This window comes from Labrus bergylta, chromosome 11 (genome assembly GCF_963930695.1).
Source record: "Labrus bergylta chromosome 11, fLabBer1.1, whole genome shotgun sequence".
Classification (NCBI taxonomy): Eukaryota; Metazoa; Chordata; class Actinopteri; order Labriformes; family Labridae; genus Labrus; species Labrus bergylta.
In genome coordinates, this window is record NC_089205.1 from 11,182,499 (window position 1) to 11,207,859 (window position 25,361).

The 25,361-nt window shown below is 42.7% G+C and overlaps 1 protein-coding gene across 2 annotated transcripts; it reads left to right on the forward strand.

Moving 5' to 3' along the window:
* Nucleotides 1–872: 872 nt before the first annotated feature.
* On the forward strand, nucleotides 873–20,387 carry tiparp (TCDD-inducible poly(ADP-ribose) polymerase). Of its 2 annotated transcripts, XM_065960196.1 has the most exons (7): nucleotides 873–1,195; nucleotides 2,303–3,370; nucleotides 11,419–11,608; nucleotides 12,091–12,278; nucleotides 15,158–15,451; nucleotides 17,120–17,377; nucleotides 18,946–20,387. In XM_065960196.1, exons 2-7 carry the CDS (start codon nucleotides 2,343–2,345, stop codon nucleotides 19,133–19,135), a joined length of 2,148 nt encoding a protein of 715 aa, XP_065816268.1. In that variant the 5' UTR covers nucleotides 873–1,195; nucleotides 2,303–2,342; the 3' UTR covers nucleotides 19,136–20,387. The 2 variants fall into 2 exon arrangements, with proteins under 2 accessions (XP_065816268.1, XP_020498524.2); XM_020642868.3 differs by lacking the exon at nucleotides 873–1,195 and having other exon boundaries at nucleotides 2,180–3,370.
* The last annotated feature ends 4,974 nt before the right edge of the window (nucleotides 20,388–25,361 follow it).

Here is a 25,361-nt window from a genome sequence, read left to right on the forward strand (position 1 = left end):
TTAGAAGAACTGGCATTCGAAGAGTGACAATTGATACAAGAATTAAAACAAAACTTGTGTATACAGCATTTATTGATCATTTACAAGATATTAAGTAGCCTACAATAACTTAGCCTCTACTTTTGTACAGTTTCAAGTTGCATTTACTTTCATGTGCAAACTCCTGGGACGTTTACTGCACTAAATTGATGTGGCAATAACTTTGTTAATTTGATTTGATTTGCAAATTTTCAGCAAACACAATTGCATAGTTGATTAACGCTTGCCTTGACCTACTAACACAGAATGCCAAAACACTTTACAGGGTTTTATACATGATTAGGCTAAAAGTGGCGTTAATTACGTTTATAAAGCTATTATTTGATAGATAGATAGATAGATAGATAGATAGATAGATAGATAGATAGATAGATAGATACTTTATTGATCCCGAGGGAAATTCAAAATGTCCAATATTTGGGATATTTAGATTAATGAACATTAATCATATAGTTTTACATAGCTATAGCCTATATTTGCAACATATTTTTCCGAGGTTAAGGAAGAAAGACACCTCTCTGTAAGGAGCAAATTCCCCACTATTTCTCTAAAGCGACCAAGAGGGAATCCTGAAGAGGGCTGGTTTTTAAAACTCAATCAATCACCTAAACCATTTTTTTTTTCTGGAACTGCTGGCGCTAATCAGGCTTTATACTTTAATGATGTGATGACACCTAATGTCTTACGAACTCTGCGTCCAGTTGGATTTTTATTTCCAAAAGGGTCCCTGAGGGTCGTGAAGCTTCTTCCACCAGACGTCTCCCTCCCTCCCTTCCTCCCGCCCTCTTTGAAGCTAAGCCCCGCCTCTGATCATTTCACGGGGCGGGGCCTGTCTGAGCGGAGCCGGGAGCCAGGCAGAGCGTCTCCCACCACAGCTGTGCTCCGCTCTTTGTCGGTCCTTGCTCTCTTGAGCTTTTCTACCTGGCAGTAGGATACAAAGAGAGGGGCAGACAGACAGAATGAAATAGAGACAAGAGCATGAAAGCGACGGGAGCAGCAGAAGGACACATGAAACCCAACCGGACTAAGGTCTAGATCAGACACGGATACGCTATTCTCTTCAGACTGGACACAGAGCTCCGCCGATGTACGCACTGGATTTTAAACACCAAAGACTGTCGAGAACGGGGGGTGAGGGGCCGACTTTATCGCGCAGGTAGGATTTTTTGGGGGTTTTTTTTTGGTTTTGTTTTGTCGTCGCGGTGTCCGAGAAATACTACTATACAGCTCGGGGTGTCCGTCGTTTCTTGGCTCCGGTAAAGCTGCGCTATTACAAAGCGCCCTGTCTGCTTCTCCACTGCAGTGCTTCAGGGGGGTTTTGTGGTAAATCCTTCACACAGTCTCAGTTCGCACAGCCCCCCCCGGTCCTGTTGGACAACAAGAAGAAGAAGTGTTCCTGAAGCAGCGTTTTGAAGTAAAGCTCCGGGGTGCCCCGTTTATCTTTTGTCGCTGCTCCGCCGCAGTGCCTGTTGTGTGTGTGTGTGTGTGTGTGTGTGTGTGTGTGTCGGCTTCAGCCTACGTGCAAACTTGCTCGGGCAGCGATGTGTGAGCAGCACGTAGACGGCAGGGGCCACGTATCGGACTCCCGTGATCAAAATATATGGTCTCTAGAGGGAGAGAGGTTTTTGTTACAGTGGTGATTTTATCGCTCCTGTTGGAGACGAAGCTGTAATTGCAGGCGTGACGTAAGTGATAGCCCCAAAACACCGGAATAGAAGTAAAAAAAAAAAAATTCTCCTCATTATTCCTTTGATTAATCTGAAGCTGGTGACTTTGAGCTCATGTTCCCCCACAGGAGGATTAGGTACTATTTGTTCTGCTTCAATTAGCCTACTGGCTGCAAGAAAAGTGCGTGAATCCTTCTCTCTCCCTTCACACCAGAGCCATTATAACAGGTTTCTCATGAAATATTCCTGTAAGGGTTTTTCTCGTAATACCGTAGCTGTGGCCGTCGCTTTGTTGTTACTGTTATAGGCTATCTAAAGGCTTAATATGGGATCAGTCTGCAGGAGGCGAGTTGTCAGAGGGGTTAAACAGGTTTCGTTTCAGCGAAGGCTACAGCATAGAGAAGCGTGGGGGGGGGGGGGGGTTACTTTCCAGGAAAGGAAAGATGAGTTTTCACATTGGTTCTCAGTTGCTGGTCCAGTCATCCGGTTTACGATCGGGATGACTTCACTTGGAAACTTAAGATTATGGAATCATAGGTGCTAAATTTGATGACAACCTCTTTCTTTTTTTTTTCTCTTTCTCTTTTCTCTCTCAGGACTCCTGGTGTTTAAAAAAAGGGGGGTGGGGGGGAGATCATGGATAAAACTTTGCACATCCTACAGAAAACCGCGGACGGCGTGCCGACTGGGATCTCCCTGGATGTGAGTTTGAATATGGACGAAGGCGAAGATTTCAGGGAACAGCAGATAGTGGGGCTCCCGGACAAAATACCTCTGGTGAAACCGTATTTTAAAAAGAAGCAGAGGAAATTGGACGCTAAATGTCTCCACCGTGCGCTAGAGGATCCTATACTGACCACATTGCTCAGCACAGACACCTTGGTCACCGGGGATGGGGTGTTTGTTCCCCGGAACCAGCCTGGCCGGACTCCAAGCAACCTGTGCGCGGCGGCTGTGGTGAAACAGACCTGTATAGGACAGGTTTGTCTCAAAGACTCGGGGGCTGCTGTCGACGCCACAGCTGGGGCTGGAGTACAGGGGCTGATGGCCCGGGACGGTGATGTGGAAATAGCCGATACTACTGCGGAGCTGGAGGAGACGGAGCGGCGAGGGGAGCGACCCGAGATCACAGATCCGACCCCGAACAGCCGCTGCTTTCAGCAGAAACCTGGCCTCAGGACGGCTGGGAGCACAGTGACAATAACGCCCCCAGTCAGGGATTTACCTTCCACAGCTACACCCCAGGCTCCTCACCAGGAGGGGGACATCAAAAGCAATGACCTCTTAACCTCTTCTGTTAAAAACCTTCCAGTAAAAGACTGCTCCGGCCTCCAGGACCCACATCCCCTCCTGCTACAGCCTGACAAAGGAGTACTATTTCAGGATAAAAGTGAAGAGGCCTCCCTGGACCTTGTTTTTGAGCTGCTGACCCAGCTCCAGTATCACACACACCAGTCAGACTCAGTAGACATTTGTGTGGATTTCCTCCAAGGACAGTGTGTTTACGGCAATGATTGTGCCCACCACCACACTGTCCTGCCCTACCACTGGCAGATCCGCAGGACCAGCAGTCAGACGTGGCAGAGCATAGCGGATGACTCCCAGGAACAGCTGGAGAGACTGTACTGCAACCCGGATAATGAGCAAGTCAGGCTCAAGTTTCAGTAAGTATCCCTCTATAGTGCTCACTGCAACCTGCATGCCGTGTTCTCCTATTCTGTGTATAATGCACATCCTCTAGGTTTGATATAGCGTGCGTAGGATGCTACAATGGAGGAGAACGGGAACATTTCTGTTGTGGATCTGTTCCTTTAGTAGGGAGTCTGTTCTGTTTCTGTTCAATCAATTCAAAACAGGAACTGAAAATATAATACATGCACTTGTGGAAGATCATAAGATACCTGTGGACAATAATACTAACATTATTTTAAATTATTTAAGACATTAAATACTACAATTCTGACCAAAAACATTTTATTTTAATGGAGTTGGAGAGCAAAGTGCAATGCACCTATATTAACTGAAGTGGCATCTGTGTTGTAAATGGATAAGTGCATTGTTACCATGTCACAAGTTCCCGAAAATGAACAAATGTTTGACACTTATTCGGGTAACAGTGATGCGTAAACTGATAGGCTGATTGTGAATGATAAGCACTTCTTGTTTGGTGTATTGGAAACTGTAGGCCTTGACCTGAGAGCTTCCTCTTTGGTTTCACCAATGTTGACAAACTGAAAGCTTTGACTCTCCAGCTGTTCTGTGCATCTGCGCCGGAAAGAGTGTAGCCGAAAGAGCATACCACTCCCATATTCCCGATAATTTAATTTGCCCGGGTAGTGATTTGAGCAGACCTGGTGAATTGGATTATCAGGAATATTGGAACCTTGCCGTGTGCAAGTCGTCTTTTTCTTTGTTTTCAATACAGTGAAGTGGCTCATGAATGCATGTGGGATTGTGCGTAGTGTACTCGTTTATTTATTTATCACTGTGTCCTCTAGTAATTGTATTTAAAATCGGCTATTGTGTTCTTATTTAGAAACGACATACCATTTCCCCAGCTCCGATATTGGTTAGCTATATCCTGTATATTCCTGTTTCCAATCTTGCCCTGTGATTAGCTGTAGCTGTGTCCACACCAGACTTTACAGCACTCATGGCAAGCTGTGAACTTCCATGACCCCTCAGTTGCCTTATGCGGTCACTGACACAGACGCACTTGGCAGCTTCTCTCCCTCCCTCAGTCATAGACATGCACACCACTGTGTACACACACACACACACACACACACACAGCTTGGCACGCAGGCGCTCACACGAACCCGCTGTACAGAGGAGCTCAGTGGCTTGCAGTGCTCACACGCACGTCTTTTAGCAGACAGAGATAAACCTCTCTTTCACTCTCTCACACACCCACATAGATACGAACACATGCAAGCACTTGGCAAGCCCCAGTGGGGTGACATAAAGGAGCATGCGCCGCTTCCTGCGAAACCGTACTGTCACACACCAGCACTCGCACACAATGAGTATGTCTAAATTTCCAAACAGACATTGCCTCAAACTCATTTCTAAAACCATGATATAACTTCAAGACGTTATTGCACGATATTGCCAGCAGGCTGGTCCGTGTTCCTGGTGCCGGACACTTTTTTTTTTTTTTTGTATGATGACCAATCTACCACATATCTTTTTAGATTTGTTTGATCTGTGACATTTTCAGAAATTGTCGTCCTTGCCACACAATCATCAAACATGCAGATTGTCATTGTATGATATTGTGCAGACATGCCCATAAGGCCACTTAAGATGTTCAATAGAAATTAGAAATTAAAGAAATGTGTCGTTTTATTCTTCGCGCCTAGTATGATCTCACTATTTGTTATGTAATCAGCAAATTTGAAAACTAGTGACTTTATTGCCCGGTTGTCGGGTTAAAGTGCAGTCTGTGTAAACACACTGTAGTTCGTGACACACTATTTCTTTATACCCTTAAAACTATCACAAAGTCCATATGTCCTTTGAGCAGCGTGTGTTTGTCTTTATGTTCGTGTGGACAGTACACACACACACACACACCCGCACAGAGGTTTGCGTGTGTACTCAAAGATTTGTATGTGTCCATGTGTTTGACTTGTTGACTCATGTTTTCAACTGAAACTCTATTCAAAGTGCATATTGCTGCACAAACAGGATATGCACCTGGTGGTGTCAACCCAAATTCTTCAGAGGCCTTTCTGAGTGTGTTGCACTCTCATACAATCAGACAGGACCATCTGGCTCACTCGCCTGAAACTCCAGTAGAAACTGGAAATGCCGGAACATCTCACATGATTTTGTTGTCATTTGAATTAAAGACTATTTTTTTATATTGAGCACTGTTATGTGCTTTAAAATGCAGTGCATTTTAAACAGACAATCGTTGAATTTGTTGATGTTGGATTAGAACACAGGCTTCTAAAGATGTCAGACTAAGACACATGCCCTGATGCAACGTTTTAAAGCCTCTTGACTCTTTCAAGAATTGTTGAAACTCATTTTTAAACACATAATTATATCGTCTCAGGCATTGCAAGCCTTTAAATATTTTCTCTTTCTATTCTCTAATAGTGAAATTCCAAAATCGACATTTTCCTTTTATTATTTTCTGTGTTGCCATGTTTTAAGATACATATCTAGATTTTTTTTTAAAGGACAAAAACCCCTTAACTTTCAAGATGTGTATTTGAACCTGTTTTTACCCTTACCTTAAAAACAAATTCCTCACTTTGCATGGTAGAGAGAACACATGACATGATGTCATAACTTTTCATTCCTGAAACACGTGACTGCTCAGACAAATAACACAATCATTTTGTGACAAGTCCTTCATCTGCAGTTAGCAAACAATTACTAATTCCTGGTTTTGATTCAGTCTTTTGTTTGTGCACTTTTTGTCTATTGAAGTGTTCATTTTCACTTCAGGCTTAAACTGAAGTAGGCGGTTGTTGTCCTGCCACTGGCGGATGTTTGTTTCTGTGATATGTTGATGCTGGGTACACTTAGTATTCACTCTGAATCTGAAAGAGCCGAGCAGACTGTCATGTGAGGGGAGACAAACAGGAAAGTCAGTAAACTTGGTTCATACTGTTCTGGTTCTTCAGCACTCAGTTCAGTTCAGTCATTTACTTGAAGCTTTGTGTTGCACTGTGTGTGTGTGTGTGTGTGTGTGTGTGTGAAAGCCCTTTGATACCTTTGTTTAGACATACAGTCCAGGCTGTCTTTTCATGTCCCAAAGTACTCTCACACACACACACAGAAGGGCCAAGGTATCACCGTGGTTACCACAGCCAAATGATAACATCGTTAATGATCTTAAGAGCGGCAGGTGACTTAACAAGCCCTACTGTCGATATGGCAACACAGGCCTGTTTTGCCTTCTGCCACTTGTGTGTGTGTGGAGGAAAGGGAGTGGATGCGATTTTTTTTTTTTTTGTGTGTGTGTGTCTGCATCTGATTATATCCTGTACAGCCTATGTAGGCGTTTGCACGTGAGTAAGTGTGTGTTCTGTGCTGAGCTGTTCCCATGTGTGTATGATCCATAGTGCAGGTTAATCCCATCCATATGATAAGCACGGATGGAAGTCTGGCTAATCCGCCTTAGTCATGAACTCAGCAGTGAGTACGAATGTCACAGTCATGGCTTTTTAAAAGTTATACTGTAATAATCTTCTGATGTACACTTGCTTATTATTTACAGGAAACACACAATCACACAAGTCTCCAATAAACAGGCCAATTTCCTGTAACATCAGACTTATCTTTGCGTAACCATGACAAAGTACACATTTCTGTAACTGTGAGTGTGTGTGTGTGTGTGTGTGTGTGTGTGTGTGTGTGTGTGTGTGTGTGTGTGTGTGTGTGGGTGTGTGTGTGACAGAGAGAGAGAGCGAGAGAGAAACCAACGGAGAGAGACTCTTTTGTCGGCCAAGTAATAAAAGCCTTGCTTGTCATTAACTGACATAGAGAGTCACAGAGCACCAAGGGCAGAGCGACCTGACACCAAGGTGTGTGTGTGTTTTTGTGTGTGTGTGTGTGTGTGTGTGTGTGTGTGTTTATATCGCCGGGGGATTCCATGCTACCTCATTGTGTATCAAATCAAAGAAAATCAATGTTAGTTGTGTCTATGGCAGCTTGTTTGCGTGTGGTGATTGTGTGTGTAAAAAGAGGCGGTGTCGAGATAATCAGAGTGACTGGATCCTGTGTGTGTGTGTGTTTGTGTGACTATAACTTGTCAGACAGCCCATGCCATGAATCAGTGTGAGGCGAGGCATGGGTCGCTCTGTCTCTTATTACTCAGTCTGCCTCCATCCCTTCTTCTCTTTTTTTTCCTTCTCCACTTCATCCTCTTTTTTTTAGTGCAACAGTTTCCTCACTGGATCTGTGTTTCCTTGTCTCACTGTCCTTTTCTCCACTTCTCTCTCTCTCTCTATATACATCTTTTTCATTCCTCAATTGTCCCTCAAGGGGCCAAAGAATTGGGAAAGATGTGAAAATGTGTGTGTGCCGCATGTGCAGTCTAACAGTATCCTCACTCTTGTTTGTACCTTTTTCTCTTCCACTAGCTTTTCTTTTTTATTGTGTGTTATGTTTAAAGACAAACTCATTAACCCTCCAATCTTACCCATGTATGTTCTTAAAAAGCAAAGAGATTTAAATGCCTGAGTGAGAGAGGACATTCTGAACTATGTGCATAATGATCAGCGTAGAAGAGGAAAGAAACACTAACAGGAACAATCCAGGACGTTCAGGAGACGACAGTGTACATTTCCTCCAGTTCTTGTTCTTGTGTGTGTGTGTGTGTGTGTGTGTGTGATAAAGCTCAAATGTTGGACAATTTAATTTGATAACTGAAAAGTAAATAGCCCTAAAATGAAGAAATAACACTAACCCATGAAATCAAGGTGTGTGTTTGTGAAAGAGGCAGCAGATCTGGTTGACTGACTTATCAAGACGTGACTGGATAAAACCTGTGTGTGTGTCAATCTATCAAAAGAATCTGTGTACGGTTATGTGTGTGTGTGTGTGTGTGGGACAGAGTGAGGGCTAATGTTTTTTTTGCTAGCCTGTGACGTTACTGATGGCATGACTGATGCTGGTATGCAGGTCCTTGTTGGTGCAGCCGTGAGAAAAAATGTAGGTGTGTGTGTGCTTAGGCAGTGTGTGAAGGATTAACAGCCATTTTGACAGTGCTGGGAGTTTTCTTAACCTTTATTTATCCAAGGAAAGGTTTTGCTGATCATGCCTTCTCATTTTTTCTTTTTCCAACAACACCCTGTTTACAAATGAATCACTGATGCACACCTTTACACCTGGGAGCTATCCAGGATGACAACAGTGCCGGTTCGGTGTTTTTTTCAGCGCTGCATGCTTTGCTAGAGGGACTTATTTTTTTAAAGCCTTAGGCAAAGAAATGCTGTTTGGTTTTCTAGAACAGTAAAAATGAAATGAGCCACCTCGTGAAAAATGTCTGTTGTGTGTCTTTACAAACCAGGAGTAGCCTGAAATTTCAAGTGTGGTCTTGAAAATGGTTGTCCCAGCCAAGTGGGCATGCCTCATTTTTCTTTCCAACTTTTTGATTGGCCTCTTTGCCCAGAGCACAAAATGTCAGTGCACTTAATTTAACCGGTGGAATTTAATTTTAAAACTGCACAAACTAGCCTGGTAGTTAGTGAGCGAAAAGCACTCAGACTGTGTGACTGACCTCTTTTTAGCCCTGTCTTCATCTAAGTGTGAGAGTGTTTTAGAGTGAGAGCGACTGAGCTAATCAGTGATGACAGGGGGCTACCAGTGAATACAACAAAGTTCCCTTGATTTCCACATTATAAACCCTGAAAATGTGCTGTTGCCAGAGTTAAGAAGCTCTTGTCATCACAACAGGTTGTCGCAGGCAGAAACTTTTCTGTACTGACAGACCTAAGCAGTCAATGACAGAGAAAGAGAGAGAGAGACAGTCGTGCAGGTGCTTAGAGTATCTCTGTACTTTATTTTTCAGACATAAGGTACAGAGAATAGAGATGTGTGGACAGGCAGAAAGAAGAGTGAAATAGGGAACAGAGCAGTGGATGACAGAGCAAACACAGCAACGGCTGACCAGAGGCGAATGATAGGATGTACTGACTTCACAGTTAATTTGTCTCTGTAACAGTTTCTTGCCTTTCACATCCTCCTATATCCCTGCCCTTTCTTGTAAGGTTCCCTTTCTTGTTAGCTACTTCTCTTTTTTTTTGTCTATTTAATGTTTCTGTACTCAAATCTAGTTATCTGCTTGTAATGTATAACCTCTGCATGCTTTGTTGAATTTCGGTCAGAAAAATAGATCACGATTGACATCTGTGACCTATCTGTCTTTTTGGTTATCAGGTGATCTGAAATACAGTGACGTACTCTAAAGTTAGTGATATGTTTATGCACGTTCTGCTCTTTGAATTTGTGTTTCACTTCCTCTTACGGAGACACGGTTACACTATGACTGAGGAGAAGCACGGGCTGATACTAAAGTGTATATAATTAGTTTGTATCAGTGTGCATGTATGCTTTTGGAAAGTGACTCAGCATCTTCTAATAATATCGCCTTCCCGGCAGAAACATGTGTGTGTGTGTGTGTGTGTGTGTGTGTTAGTGTCTAGCAAATGTCCCAGTGACCTCAGTGACTAGTTACTGCGCTTACATGATGAAACTGAATACTTTATATAGTGCTCCCATTATGATATGATCTCCAGGCCGTGGATCTAATAACCCACCAGGTCGACACACTCCTGCTCAGCCTTCGGCTTTTTAGATGGGAAAAACGAAAGCCTGCATGTAATACAAGTGCTTTATTTAGAAATAAAAATCTGGGACACACACATTACCAGAGTGCAACCCCAGCTTTACAAAAAACACACACATTTCTAGACAGACACACACTCACCAATGTCTGACCTTCGACATTTACATCCAAGTAGTTTCCTGGCAAAAATCAATGAGCCCATTAACACTGTCAGGCTGTGTGCATGTTTGTATTGCCAGTGTGAAGTCTACAGTCTCTCTTCTTGATGTTTATGCATATGTGTACGTCTGCATGTGCATGTGTGTGCCTGCCTCTCTGTCTGTCTGCCGTCTATGGCGTAGCGTGCCAGTGTACGATGCCCACATTTATGTGAGTGGTATGTCTGACCTAGAAAAGGATTTGCCAGAGGCCCCATGGAGCACTGATGTAGAGGCACACAGACACACACAGACACAAGTTTGCTGAGACAAAGAGAGGTTGGGCTGTGAATTGTTGACATGATAAGAATTTGCATTTTTACTGTAATGCATTTACTGGAAGTGAAGACTTTAGCTTGTTTTCAACCTCAAACCACAGGGGAAACGCATGGTCTTAACAATTCATAAATGAATGGACGCTTTGATGGCTTCAAAGGATAACTTTTCCCTCTTGTCGAGTTAGCCAACAAGTAACCACCAGCTGTTAATGAGTTCAGAGTAACATAAAGGCTGGAAACGGAGGGAAAGAGATGCAAAGTCCCTCAGAAAGAGACTCTAAATGTTACCCATAAACATTCTTATCAGGATAAAAGCTTAGCTAAACTACTCAAATGAGCATACAGGGTTTTGCTTTGTATTAACTCTACAGACTTGAGAGTGGTGTCAAGCATTCCTACTTATCATAACAAATTATTTGCTAATAATTAGAAAGAAAAATAATTAGAAAATTGGCCATTCCATCATGCTGCATAATGCACTGGCAGGAAGACCTTCTCACATTTTCCTGGTTTAAATCCTCATCAAATCTTTTAAGTTTTAGCTTTTAAAGAGCTGTTACTAAAGCAGGATTAATGTGTGAGTCATTCTAGTAACATCTGTGTTTTGTGTATAAATCTGTGGTTTGGATCATACATGTATTGTTTATAACTACACTTTGTAAGTGAATGTGTGACATATCAGTCGTATAATTGACGCTGTCATCCTGTGTGACCCCCATACAGTGAGTGAGCGATTACAGATTTGGTCATTTTGCTCCAGGGCACACAGGTTTAACGAAAGCTTAATCAGTGGCTGCATTACCGAACATGTGGCTGCTGATGGCAATCTAAACTGTTACCATTCAACAAGAAGGTCACCGTGCCCCAGCCACATTTCAGCCGACCATGTGAATTTGTATGTTACAACTTTGTTTTAACTTGTGTTTCAGGGGTCGAGTGTTTTCCTTAGACTTTGGGGCGATGCGAGTGTGTGACCTGGAGTTTGACTGCGTCCGGCGACTGACGTCTCCTGCAAGCCCTCTGCCCATTCCCCCAACGAACCCAAACCCAACCCCAAGCTGTCACACAGTGTGGAAGTACTACTGCAGAGACAACTTTGGCTGGAGGGAATACTCTGAGGTGAGCCAATGAGTCTGTGTGTGTGTGTGTGTGTGTGTGTGTGTGTGTGTGTGTGTGTGTGTGTGTGTGTGTGTGTGTGTGTGTGTGTGTGTGTGTGTGTGTGTGTGTGTGTGTGTGTGTTTCGCTTGCATGCCCTCTGAACATGGGGTCAGACGCATTAACACCAATCGATAGTCTAGCCTATGTGATGGGATTGATTTAGACACACATACACACCTAAACACCCCTTTGTGACACAGCTGTCCCCTGTCAATTGCAATTTATTTCACCAAAGAGTAAATATCGACTCTTTTAAAGAGTTTGTGTGTTAGGATGATTCTAAGATTTGTGTTTTTATTATCTGAACATTAAACCACGCTATACCGACATTCTCCCATTCCTCAATCATCCGCTGGATGATCACACAGAACTTTCAACTTAAATGACAAACAATTCATAAACCCTTCATGTTTTCTTTTTTGTTCTTCTCTTCCCTTCTTCAGCCAGTGGTAAAGCTCATCGAGGAAGCAAGTTCGAGGGGTCTTAAGGAGGTGCGATTTATAACACTCCAGAACCAGTACATCCTTAACATCCGGGAGGGCTTCCAGCAGAACGCCGTCTTTGGGTTCCGACGTCAGATCAAGAAGCGGCCCCTGTTCATGTCCTCCGTTATGCTTACACCCCTCCTCCAGTAAGTAAAGACCTCTTAACTTGATTAAAGTCTATCACAAGGAGGGCAGCAAATATGGAGGACAAGCGGAACAACAATATCATTTTAACAACATTCTTTTGATTGTAAATGTGGAAACTTTGGTCAAAACGTTGTGTTTGAGTGGTCTGTTTAGCTGTTTGAAGAAGAACAGTCTGATACATAATGTAGACTGATGTTACTGGTTAAGCACAGTGGCAGGAACAGTCAGTCCTCCGTTGACATGCAGAGGTCATTTACTTGTTTGATAGTCACTGTGTCTTTGGCCCCCATCTCCCCCAGGTTCCAATTGTTCTAGCACAGCCTCACAGATCATTCAGCACTTTCATCTCACCCTTGTTAGGGAACATTTTGAGTTTGGAAATAAATCCACAATGACTATTAGGACAAAGACCTCCATTTTACATGAAGTTTTACATTTTAAACATGCACAGTAACAAGCTTGCACGCAAAAACAAACACACACACACACACACACACACACAAAGTGTTGGCTTCTCGGTATGTGATACACCCTCTCCCTGTGGCTCTTTGTGTTCCCGAAGCATCCTGAGTCTCTGTTTGGAGACAGGCAGGCACACAGAGGTCGGAAACACAATGCTAATGTCCCGGTCAGGGCTGAATACTGAAAAGCCTCTGAACACCACATTCACCTTTAATCCGTTGCAGTACCTTTGAACTCTGGCAGCCTGAGACAAACTTGAAACACATACTAAGGCTCAAAAGTTTTGTCAAATCAAACTGAGTCACCGAGGCACAGAGATTGTGATGTGCTGAATGAAGTGGGCCCTGAAACAGACAGATGGAAAATGAGATTGAAGGGGGATCGAGGACACGAGAAATACACAGAGAAGAGAGTAAAAAAGAGGCCTATATGATAAGAAAACTATAAACCAGCTATGATAGCAAATACATTCAATTGTTGTTCTTTTTATGTGAGTAAGAAAAGATCTTTCAACTATTATCTAGAGGATATTAGTGGATTTCAGTAATCTTCATCTTTCCGCTGCCATTTTCTGTAAAGCAGTGAAATGGAACTCGCCCTCATCAAGTGATACCAGATTGTAAACAAGTGCAGTCATCTCACCCCATTTGCAGAATTTTTCACTTCCTGTGCCGAGCAGTTCTGCTGTCACTGTGTCCTGCCAGAGTGTCCCGCACAGAGCGAACACTAGCACGATCTGTTCCTACCAGGCTTGACAAGTCAAGAAGGGACAAAATGGAGAGCAGGAGATGGGGGGGGGAGAGAGAGAGAGAGAGAGAGAGAAAGAGAGGGAGCAAATTACAGGAATAAGCAGGAGACTGAGGAGGAACAGGCGAGAAAGAGACAAGAGAAACAGCGTGCACAGTGAGAAGGAAGTGAGATGGCTGGTTTAAATGGTTTCCAGACTGGGTGAATAGCTGAGTAGAGCTGGTGAGTGAAATGTGACTGTGGGGAGCTGGAATTTGGAGCAAGGGCTTTGTTCCTGGGAGCCTTTAATCCAGTAGTTTTGTATGTATTTCAGTTATCCCCCCCCCAAAAAAAATCTAAATAAAGGTTAAATTAAATCATTAACACTTGTTTTGGGGTTAAATGTAGTGCAGGGGAATAAATGCAAGCAGTGTCATCTGAGTTGACTTGTGTGTGTGTGTGTGTGTGTGTGTGTGTGTGAGACAGGAACAATCCGTGCTTGGCTTAGTTGAGGTCATTAGCTTGATTGGCACCCTCCCTTGCTCCCTCCCCATTCCTCCCCCTCTCCCTCTGTCATCTCTCCCTCCTGATGATGTTATTTTCAGCCATCTCCACCCTCTCTCTCCCCTCCCTTGTTATCCTCCCTAATCTTTCCCCTTTTCACGCTTTCTCCGTGCAACCTCATCATCCCTCTCGTTATCCGTCCCCTTTCATTTCACACTTGTTTTCTGCAGCTGGCTGTCTGTGTTCTCTTCATAGCTCACAGGGAATCGAGACATCGATTGAATGGAGAGATCAAGACCAGAGAGACAGGATAAGAAAGAGAGACAGAAAAGATAATAAAAACTGTCACACTGACTTGAGAGTTGCACTGATCAGTCTCCTGACAGGACACACAAGCACACTCTCTTACAGCTGATAGGGCTAACAGCATTTACACCTACAGAGTGATAACTTGACAGCCAAATCACTGTTATTGACTCAAATGCCAGACACAAATGTTTTTTTCTCCCTGTACCTTTCATGACAGCTTTGCAACTGGCATTTTATTCTTCCCTATCTCTTGCTCTCCTTCACTACTCTGCCTCCCTGCCATCCTGTTTGCGGTGTGAGTTTCATTTTCACGCTGACCTGCTTTTTTGTTCAGCCGCTGACGACACACTGCTGCTGCGGAGCACCTCAGCTCTGCAGAGCAGTGATGTCATTGTTGACAATGTGTTGGATATGACTTTAGGAGCTCACACGTGCCGTTTCATCGCAGCAGACAACATCTCCGATTTATGTAAGGATGCAGCTCTGATGGAAAACACATGATAGTGAGGATGTAGCAAGATAGGTAGCATACTGTGAGGTTTAGCCTGTGCTTGATGCTTTGGTTGCTGCAAATAGACCGACCTGGTACAGCACGTTCTTGACCCTAGATAATGAGTAAACTAACCAATGAATATGTTACCTGGAGCACCTTTATTCAAAGTCTGTTATAAATGTGTGCTCCACGTCTAACCCTATGTGACAGGGCTTCTATAATTCCAAGCTGAATGTTGAGTGCTGTTACATGTATGTTTTACTCATATATCTTGTATGTCTATGTCTGTGCATTGTTTGATTGGCTGTAAATGTGTAAACTGAACTAAAAACTGAACTCTTTGTTTCCGACCAAATCTAATGTCTTTTCTCTCTTTGTCTGTAGGACTTTGGGAGGCCTCTCTTCATCTCCCCTCGCCTGCTCCTCCTCTTCCTCATCCATGGATCTCTCCACGTTGCATCCTCTCTCGCCAACGACCACCAACCCACCGAGCCTTTTTCCAGAGACATGGTTGCCCATGACGATGAGCCAGGACTTCCTGCAGGTGCCCGTCTCTCGCGAAGACAGGAGCTACAGGACAGTATACAGCCTTTTCCATAAGACAGTGTCAGAGACCAAGTTCAGGATCATCAAAATCCAGCGAGTGCAGAACCCGTTCCTGTGGGAGAAGTACAAGAGGTGAGCTAAGGAAACATTGTAAACATTTACTTACCGTAATACTTCCTCACTGCTAGAGATATTATCTTTTTTTATATAACCTGAAAATCAAGAAGAGCGTGTGAACTGTATTAGCATTTCCTCATTTTATGTCATGCAGCTGCAGAATATGGCACGGTGAACGTTTTTTTTGAATGTGACTCTGAGGAAAGGTGTAACCATATCAAGCTACTGTGTTAGAACTTGTAGGATTTTATGTCTCTTCAAGAATAACGTTTTGCTGTGGTGGTAATTTCTTTCAAAATCAAGACGTTGACAACACATGTCAACCTAAGTTTACAAGCTCTAAGCACAGAAATGAGCCTTCATGCCTTTCAAATCAATCAACCTCAATCACTCTTAATTTGTATAGCTCTAATTCAAAACAAATGTTATCTAAAGAGTCTTTAGAAAAAGAGCAGGTCTAGACCTTACTCTTTATTTTATTACATCTTTATGATATCGTAAAGGCGAGATAGGTGCTCAATGTTTGGTTTCTGTTTTTCTTCATTAGCTAGTTCCTCTTTCGTCGTCATGTTGCACACTTTGTATTTGTGGTATAAAATGTTCTGTGAACCTTTGTGTCCAGATTTCAGCTGTTGAACTTGATAAAACTTTGGACACAGCTGCGTTTTTACTTGCAGACAGTAACCCGAACAAAGACATTTCTTAACAACAAACACAAGGCATATTCAGAACAATGTGTGAGGAGGAAGAAGAAGAAAAAAAAAAACAGAGAAGAAAACAGGGCAAATGGGACCAGCTGTGTGGGACTTCGTGAGAATGAGTCCACAGTGGTGTGTGAATGCAGCGGAAGGAGAGATGTTTGGTGATGATGATGTTCCTTTTGCAAACACAGCAGGCTAACCACTATGGTTAGAGAAGGGCAGGTCCTATCAGCTGTGACAGTTAAACTCTCTGACACTGTCTGGTACCACAAGGTTTCACAATGACTGACAGTGTGTTTGTGTGACTGACTTTGAAAGTGATACCTCCGTCTGAAAGCTGATGATTTTCTCTTCCCACACTCAGCCAAGCCTTTAAGTTATGCTTTTGTGTACCATGAATGTTTGGTTGCTGATTTTTAAGAAGCTCAGCAGCTGCATCCTTAAATTGTGGCTAAAATTGCATAGCAGTAAATTGAAGTGTGTGTGTTTATGTGTGTGCATGCGTGTGTGCATGCGTGCATGCATGCGATGTCAGTCCGTGTCAGATCACAGGCTGCAGGGTCGTAGGAGGTCATGCCCCGGTCACAGCCGCTCTTGCCCCGTTCGCCTCTGCATGCCTGATTGATCCGCTCACATTTAACAAGCTGTGAGTGTCTATGAGTGTGCTTGGTGTGCATGTGTGCGTGTGCCTGTTGCTCAAGAAAACGGATTAGGCAAATTGTTCTCGCCAGGATTTAAGGCAAACAAGACAACATGATCACAACTTTTTAAGTGAAATAGCAGGACTTCTTCCAAAATCACCTTAGAGATGATCTGCCTTTGTACAACATGTTCCTTCCTATAGAGAATAAAGAAGTGTTTCTGATTGTTTTAAATCAAGATACTCTTTTACGTTATTCTGTCATATTTTGTGTGAATCAGGAATGATAACGCGGTCATTTCATTAACAATTTTCCCCCTTCTATCTCATTCTGGTCTACAGGAAGAAAGAGTACATGTCCCGGCGTATGTCAGAGATGGACAGGCTGCTAAGCGAGCGCCACCTCTTCCACGGCACCTCGGCTGACGTGGTGGAGGGCATCTGCAAGCACAACTTCGACCCTCGAGTATGTGGCAAGCACGCCACCATGTTTGGCCAGGGCTCCTACTTTGCTCGCAAGGCTGTCTACTCCCACAATTTCTCCAAACGCTCACCCAAAGGAGTCCACTGCATGTTCCTGGCCAAAGTCCTCACTGGCAGGTATGTGCGAGTCAAAACACAGTAAACGACTTGATAGACTGAATATCTGTGATTTATCTCTGTGTCTCATTTTACTCAACATACATCACAAAGGGTTGGCAGTATGGACGTTAAGTTCATTTTTTTTAGTTCATTTTTGACAGCAAAATGTTTCCTTTTCTTTCACATGTTTCCTTTGGGGACTCAGCTTTGTGTGAATGCAGTAAATTTAGATGATATAAGATAAGATAGATAATCCTTTATTGATCCCCAGTGGGGAAATTCAAGTGTTGCAGCTGTAAAAGGCAAGAAGAAGAGCATGCATATGAGTACAAATAAAATAAGAATGTATAGGAATAAAAAATAGATAACTGTACTATGTATTTACTATTATAAGCAAGTATTAAGTAAACTATTCACCAATAAAGCCCTGAACTAGAAAACTATTACCATTAGACAGACATTAGACACTGATGAATGCCAGTGTCAGCCATAACCTTAAGCAACTAGAAGTATTAGAGGGATTCCTCTACTCCCTGTTGTCTCACAGTGTTGCTATACTCTCGATCGTAATTTAAATTAATATGATTTGAGCTTCAAATGTTGTCCCTTTAACAGTCGCATTAATTCCTTCTCAAAAACATCACTTCCTTAATTCCATAGGGATAGGCGGCTTAATTTTCTCATTTTCAGGCAAATATCTTAACTCTCATTGTATTTAGTTTTTATTGGGACTACCAGTACATATTTTTGTGTCCATAAACAAGCAGTTCTGCTATTTCCCAAGTGTGCTGCCTCCAGCATTAACCATGTCTATCTCTGAGCATATTGCGAACTTGATGTTAGCACTTTGCAGTCAAAATGTACACGACACACGGGGGTTCATTTAGATCTTAATAGCCTGAAGTTCTTTTCCATAAAACCATCGTTCACTCTTGCGGTGCATCATGCTCAAGTCAAATCTAGAAGCACACATGTAAAACAGCTGATTTGGTTGAACCTATTTGGGAGGAAAACACCACACACACACACCCCTCCCTCTCCAACACCAAACCTGGGCTCAATGTGTTCAGCAAAAACAGACATTGCCTCCAGACCAATAAGGAAGTTTTCTTTTCCAGCTCTCCTGTTTGAACCATATCCGACACACAGACTCTTCAACGTCTCTACCCTATTCCTTTGTCTGTTGCTGAAAATGTTCTTATTCTAGGATGATTTATTTATGAGCCCCGAAAAAGAGCTAAAAAGATTGATGGATTTCCAGTCTTTTGGATTTGAGATGAATATTTATAAGTGGACAAACAAACTGGACACAAGATGCTGCCTCAATACTCACTGCCCTTTTGTTTTATGCCCTCACAAATTATGCTAAGAGAAGAAGAAAGCTGGTAACCATTACATTTAGACGAGGCTCTGAAAACAGTGAATAATTCTCCTGTAACTGTAGACTTGCAGAAAAAGACAGACATTTTTGCGCATGAATATGAAGAAATATAAATATCTCGTATTTTCCAGTTAACACTCTGTATTACTTTGTTTGAAACAACATAACTAACAACAACACTGTCCTCTCTGTTATGTTTATACAGGTTTACTGTAGGAAATCCCTCCATGCGGCGACCTCCACCAATCAACCCTCGTGATGCCTCCAGTGACCTTTATGACTCCTGTGTTGACAACTGGGTGGACCCCCAGATCTACGTCATCTTCAACGATGACCAGAGCTATCCTTACTTTATCATTCACTATGAAGAGGTACCCAGCACTGTCGCAGTCTAAAGACCTGGATCAGACCTGGCTTTGTCTGTATTTGCCAATACTTAGTCACAGTTTGTTTTAGTCTGTTACTGAGTGAGATGGGTGGAGTTCACGTCTCTTAAGATAAAAAGAAACATATTAGACCAATAACAGCTGAAACTTATAGTTTCCTGTTTGAAGACTAAACCTCACCCATCTGCTGCTCTAAACAGGTTAAAACAGTCTAAGACATGTTTGCAAATACACAGTGATTTAAGAATGCAGTCAACTGGATTTAAGCAGACTGGTCTGCATTAAGGAACAACAGACTGGTCCAGACCGGATTAAACTGGATAAAACTAGACCAACAAAGGACGACACCTGTTTCATCCAACATTCAGAGGTGGATGACAACTGAAAACAGCTGCTCCCCACCCCCTTACAGACTTGACCAGATTCATATAGCATTCTTTGTTATCTAGTATGAACAGGAGCCTTGTGATGATCACCGGACACGAGAGGATTTAATCTACCTTATTGATCTAGAGCAGATGCAGGAAAAACCAAACATAGTCCTCTTATCATTTTGACTTAGTCGAATGGCTGTAAATGAACTCAGTTCCACATCAGGACAAATGCTGTAGTAGACAGTCAGCGTTCTGCCAGTACTGTGAATGACCAACTGGTTGTATTATTCTGAGGAAGCAGCCAACCAATCAAACGCTTCCATAGAGAAACCATGGCAATTCTGATCCCAGTCAGTCTCTGACGAAATTCATTGTGTGTTTACCCAGCCTCCGACCCATACGATTTTTTTTCTCTCCAGTGTATGTGCTGCGTGTGTGAGTCTTTTGATTTAGTGGACATGAATCTTGTGGCCTCTTCAAACAGTCTTGGACATGAGTTTCAGTGGGACTTTTACAAACAAGACATCGACGTACTGTAAACCTCCAGGCAGCGGTTTCACATGAAGCCAGTGCTGTTCCCTGTTGGTTATTTTGCCTTTGTGCCCACCGCTTTAGTTCTTCATGGGGGATTGAAGAGAGTACAGTTTCACGCTGAGATTCTATGCTGCTGCAGTGGCGGTGGTGCTGTAGCGTTTTGTCAACAAACCCCCTGAAACTCATCTCTCTTGGGCCACTTTCTCCAAGACAGTAGACATGTTTTATTGAGACAAACTGTACAGATGTTCTCTTTGTTTATATTTGAACTGTGTGCCTTTTGTTCATAAAAATTTTATTTATGTTAGTTTGATGTAACATTGATTGAATAAAGAAACCTAAAAGAAAAAATACCTTTTCTAAGAACTGTGCTTCTTTCATACAATGTTTTACCTTGCTCCTAGACTCCAAGGTTCCTATAACCTTACTAAAGACCCAATGCATTAAAAACTGGTTTAATTAATGTGTTAATGTTTTTTTATTCCAGTTTTGCATCTGAAATAGGTTTCTGAAAACCAGCAAATAAGCATATTTAATCTCTAGTCAAGGGTAAGATGATAGTTTTATATCCATAAATGTGACAGTAGAGACAGACATTGGTGAGCTTTGTTCAGTATAAATCCGCAAGTTCATGAAACAGCTAGCCAACTATCTATCTAATCAAGTCCCCCTTATTTAGTTTGTGCAAATAAAGCGAAACAGATATGATGTAAACACGGCTTCAAAGGTGCTTATGAGTAGATTTTTAGCATTGGACAGAGTGAGGTTTTCTGCTGCCTGGACTTTATGCAACAATAGGCTAACTGTCTCCTGGCTCCAGCAATATGTTTACCTTACAGAGATGGCAGCTGTATTAATCTCATTTTACTCTTTGCAGGAGAGCACTTAAGTGTGTTTTCTGAAATGTCAAACAATTGCTTTAAAGAACTTCTGCCCAGTACAACATGCAGAGAGGTGTTTATTTGTGAGCCATATGCTGACTACACAACTGGTCTTAATAACATCTATGTCGTATTTCACAGTCAGACATGTCGGGGAGAGTTTAATCGTCTGATTTTTAGTTCTCGTTTTTGTCCAGTGGTACTCAAACCAGAGAGAACTCAATCAAACCAACCATCTTTCCCTCTGTCTGCCACCTCCCTGGACCCCCACCCTCCCCCGGGCTCGTCCCCAGCAATGAATTATCTGAGCAGCATGTCTAATGTGGTCCAGAGGGAGGCTGGCGTTCTCTCTCCCGACCCAGAGACAGCACATATGGGGCACAGCAGCAGAACTCGAAGACCCACCTCTCCTCCTACTCCTCCTCATTCACTTCTCATCTCTCAAACAAACCACTCTATTGTTGTATCGTTCCCCTCATCTCTTGTCTTTTTCAAACTTCGCTATGTCTCAATCCTGCTTCCATTTAGAGGTTTTCTTTCTTTAGATATAATTTCTATCCTTGTGGACTGTGAGGTCATGTGCTCGCTACATATTTATTGTTTTTTGGTATGGTCAGTTTTGGAAAACACTGCTTTTCTGCTGACAGCATGATGAGAAGATTGAAGTTTGTACACTAAATATGAATCTGCAGCCAGTCAGCTCAGCTCAGCTTAGCCCAATGACTTGAACAAGTGAAAAAGCTAGCCCGACAGGAAACAAAATCTCCCAACAAGAAACGATCTGGCTTTGTTTAATTTGTACAAAAACCTATAATAAAAACAACACGTTTTGGTTTTATTTGGGATCATTTGCAAGACTTTTTTTTTTTTTTTGCCCGACTCTATGCCTTCCTTGAGTCTGAGGTTGTTGCCTACTGGACAGACTTCTGGGAGAACTAGTTCCAGGTCATGACCTTAACCATGGTTAAAATATCCCTTTAGACTTGAGACTTTAAAACAGCGTTCGTTGCACCTGTATGCTTAGAACTACAGTTTAGATATAATAATGATGATACACAAATAAGACAAAATGCTCAAAATAAGTGTTTTGAATATCCTGTTTGCATATGGACACTTTAGTATTGCTTATCAGTGTGATCTGCAGTAAAATCAGGGACATGATTAAAACAATTTACAGCAGCACAGTGAATGACAGCCTTTATGTAAGCTTATCATTGTGTTGAAAAGATTATGAACCTGCACATTTCCTTTGCACCCGTCTGTCCTTGCATCTCTCGGCTCCTCTCTGCTGGGCCTCCAGTCACCGTGTCGTGTAAGAATGTCGTGCTGAGCTTTGCTTTTTGGCAGAGGAGAGGGAAACAAGAGATAGAGAGAAGGGAAGGGAGGGGGAGATAGAGAGGGAGGAGGAGTTATTTTGCTCTCTTCGTGCCTCCTCTCTGAGCTGCGTGCCTGTCTGCTCTTCTCGTGTGCATGCAAGATCGCGCAGGTTGCCCTCTATTTGCCCCCATCTCTCTCACTCTCTCTCTCTCCTCGTCTCTCTCTCCCATCTTCTCTCTCTTAATCTCTCCTACAGCCTTGCGTTTTCTTTCCTCTTTTTTTTTTTTTTCAATCTCCTTTCCCAACCTGCCCCCACTCATCGGCTCTTAACAGCTTAAAATCCTTTCGCCCTCTCATCTTAATGATTCTACCTCCTTCTCTCGCTCTCGGTCTCTGTCTCTCTGTGAGTCATGCAGCGGGCACTGGCTGGGTCTGTTTGCCTGACTGCCCTCCAGGAATTGCTGCTGGCACACACAGAGCAGCACTTTGAAGACCTGCTGGCTGGCATTCGAAAATGAGAGTCAGAGGAGGACAGCAAGAGAAGGTATGGAGGGAGGCTGCATGTACAAAGAAGAGAAATTAGAGGAAACAGATCAGGGAAACGGACGGAGGAGAGGTCGCAGGAACAGGGACTGTGTATGTGAAAGATAAAGGCACGAAAAGAATAAAGTAAAGCCCTTACAAAGAGACCTTTGAATAATTCAACGCATGCAAGATTATTGTGTATGATGTTTGCTTTTTCACATCCACTGTGTTCTTAAGGTCTGTGATGCTTTCTACTCTAAATGGAGACCAGGCTACTACATCTGATGCTAATGATTTTGAATCCACTTGTAATCCATATGGGTCTCATTATACATTACATTTTAGTTTGCAGCTCCACATACTGTACAAACGCAGACACACATTCATTTGAATAACGCTTTTTGAACTTTCGGTTCTAAATCATTCATTGCGTAAAAGAGGGATCTCTTTGTAGACAAATTAGACAGTTTAACCCTGACACACTGATTAATAACATCGATTTCCAATGACCGTGTGCAAAATTGCCTCTGCCGACTTTTCAATCCAAATTTTCAAACTTGTAGTGTTATTTGAAACTCTGATGGTTGATGACGTTTGCACAAAAAGCAGCAGAACGCTACCGCTGTTAATCTGCTGAGCAGTAATAAACCAAGTAAAATGAACCTGTAAAATATGATTTACAGAATACTTAATAAGCAATATGCAAAAGGAATCATGTAGTATTAGAGTTTATAGTTTAGGATCCAATTCTAAATATCAATTATAAAAGAAAGTGCTTTAAACACCCCTCTCCTCTTTGCTGCTCTGGTCTGCCCAGCCAAAACTCTGCAAACATGCAGGTTTCATACTTTAGCTCCATACTTCCGGCTTAAGCTTGATCATATTAGTCTAATATCTCTGTCACTCACACACATGCTGGCATGCAAGCAGACAAGCACGCAGGAGCTTGCATACATGAGTTCACTTTTCACACACACACACACACACACACACACACACACACACACTCACACAGACACATGTATCTGGAAATGTCTAAGCTTTGCTCTGCATTAACCCAATATCTTCTCTTCTCCTCTCACATGCATGCACGCATAAACACACTCACATGCATATACACTCAAAGATGCACACACACACCCACACACACACACACACTCACACTTCCTGCATTAAGCCCAGGTCCATATTGCTCCAACGATGCCCAGCTGCATCCAATGAACATTCCAGTTACTGTTTTTTTTCCCTCCCTCCCTCTCTATCATTTCAAATTTCAGCTTTAAGCCTTTAAGAGAGCCAGGAGCCAAATATGGTCAGGCTTGTGTCATGAACTTTGAGCGACCTTCTAAAGCGGCATCGAGATCGTGACCTTTAAGACCCTGCCTGAGGCTAGGCTTTAGGCACCGTTTTGCATGACCACGAAGAAAAGTCAGATGTGCATGTGCATGTATGCACGCTGTCAATGGTAAGTCCGAGATAGAGTTCATGACCTGTGACTTACGGGATATTTCTAACTATTTTGTGGCTCGGTTTACAGTCACAAAATCCTTGGTTTATGGCCTCCTAATTATCTCCAGCTCGTATAATAGTTGTTTTTTTCTCTGCCCATCTATTCCTTTCTGTCAGTGCTTTTTTAAATAAAATAAAAATAATTGTGCAGTTTAAAGTCACAGTTTCCTCCACCCAGCATGTTTTATAAACAGGAAACGCGGCCTGACAAATACAAGCGCAAACAGAAACACATACATCTGTTTTCCCCCGTAACACTTGGCTGAAAAGTCTCACCACAATATGGCTTGTTGATGTGATTATGGGACTTTCAACTTCCCAAAAGGCCTCAGGTTGAACAACACCTTGTTTTTGCCACATGGAACTGCAGATAGGCTATGATGAAATTAGCCAGTATACTGGAGACCACATAGAGACATGGAAGAACCACACACATACAGGTATGAATCAAGCCACCTGAGACCAATTAAATAAATCCTCCCTCTTCAGCTTGTCATGTGCTCGATCTGAGCAGGTACAAAATAAAAGCCCTCTGACTCTGATTGGATCCAGCTCTAGCCCTCTCTCTCTCTCTCTTTATTTTATCATCTTTGTTCTCTCTGGCTGTTTTCCACCAGTCCGGCTGTCATCTCCTGTTTATCTAATTGGGGTTCAGAGGACGTGAGTCTGGCAGCGAGGGGGTTGGAAGACGGAGATGTTGAGGAGGAGGCAGAGGGAGATAGAGAGAGACAAATAGACTTCAGGAAAAAACCTATTAGGAGTCAGACCAGGCAAGAAGGTTCAAATCAGATATACTGTAAGTAATCAGTTCTGAGTTTTGGTCTGCAGTCTGCAGTGTTAAACCTTTCTTAGTGTCACTGTTTATTTCACAAGTGACAGCAAGTCAGGACTTCATTGCCATGACTGGTATACAGCGTGAAGTCAACTCTTATAGTAAGAATGAAGGAGGAAAAAAACGATACAGGGTAATGTTATTGCTCTGAAGTAACTCGTTCAAAAATGATCTGTGCTTTAAATGTGAATGGGGGTATTTTTTTTTCTTACTTAAAATATTAAGCAACCTTTGCTTTCAGCAGTGTGTAATCCCTGCAAGAA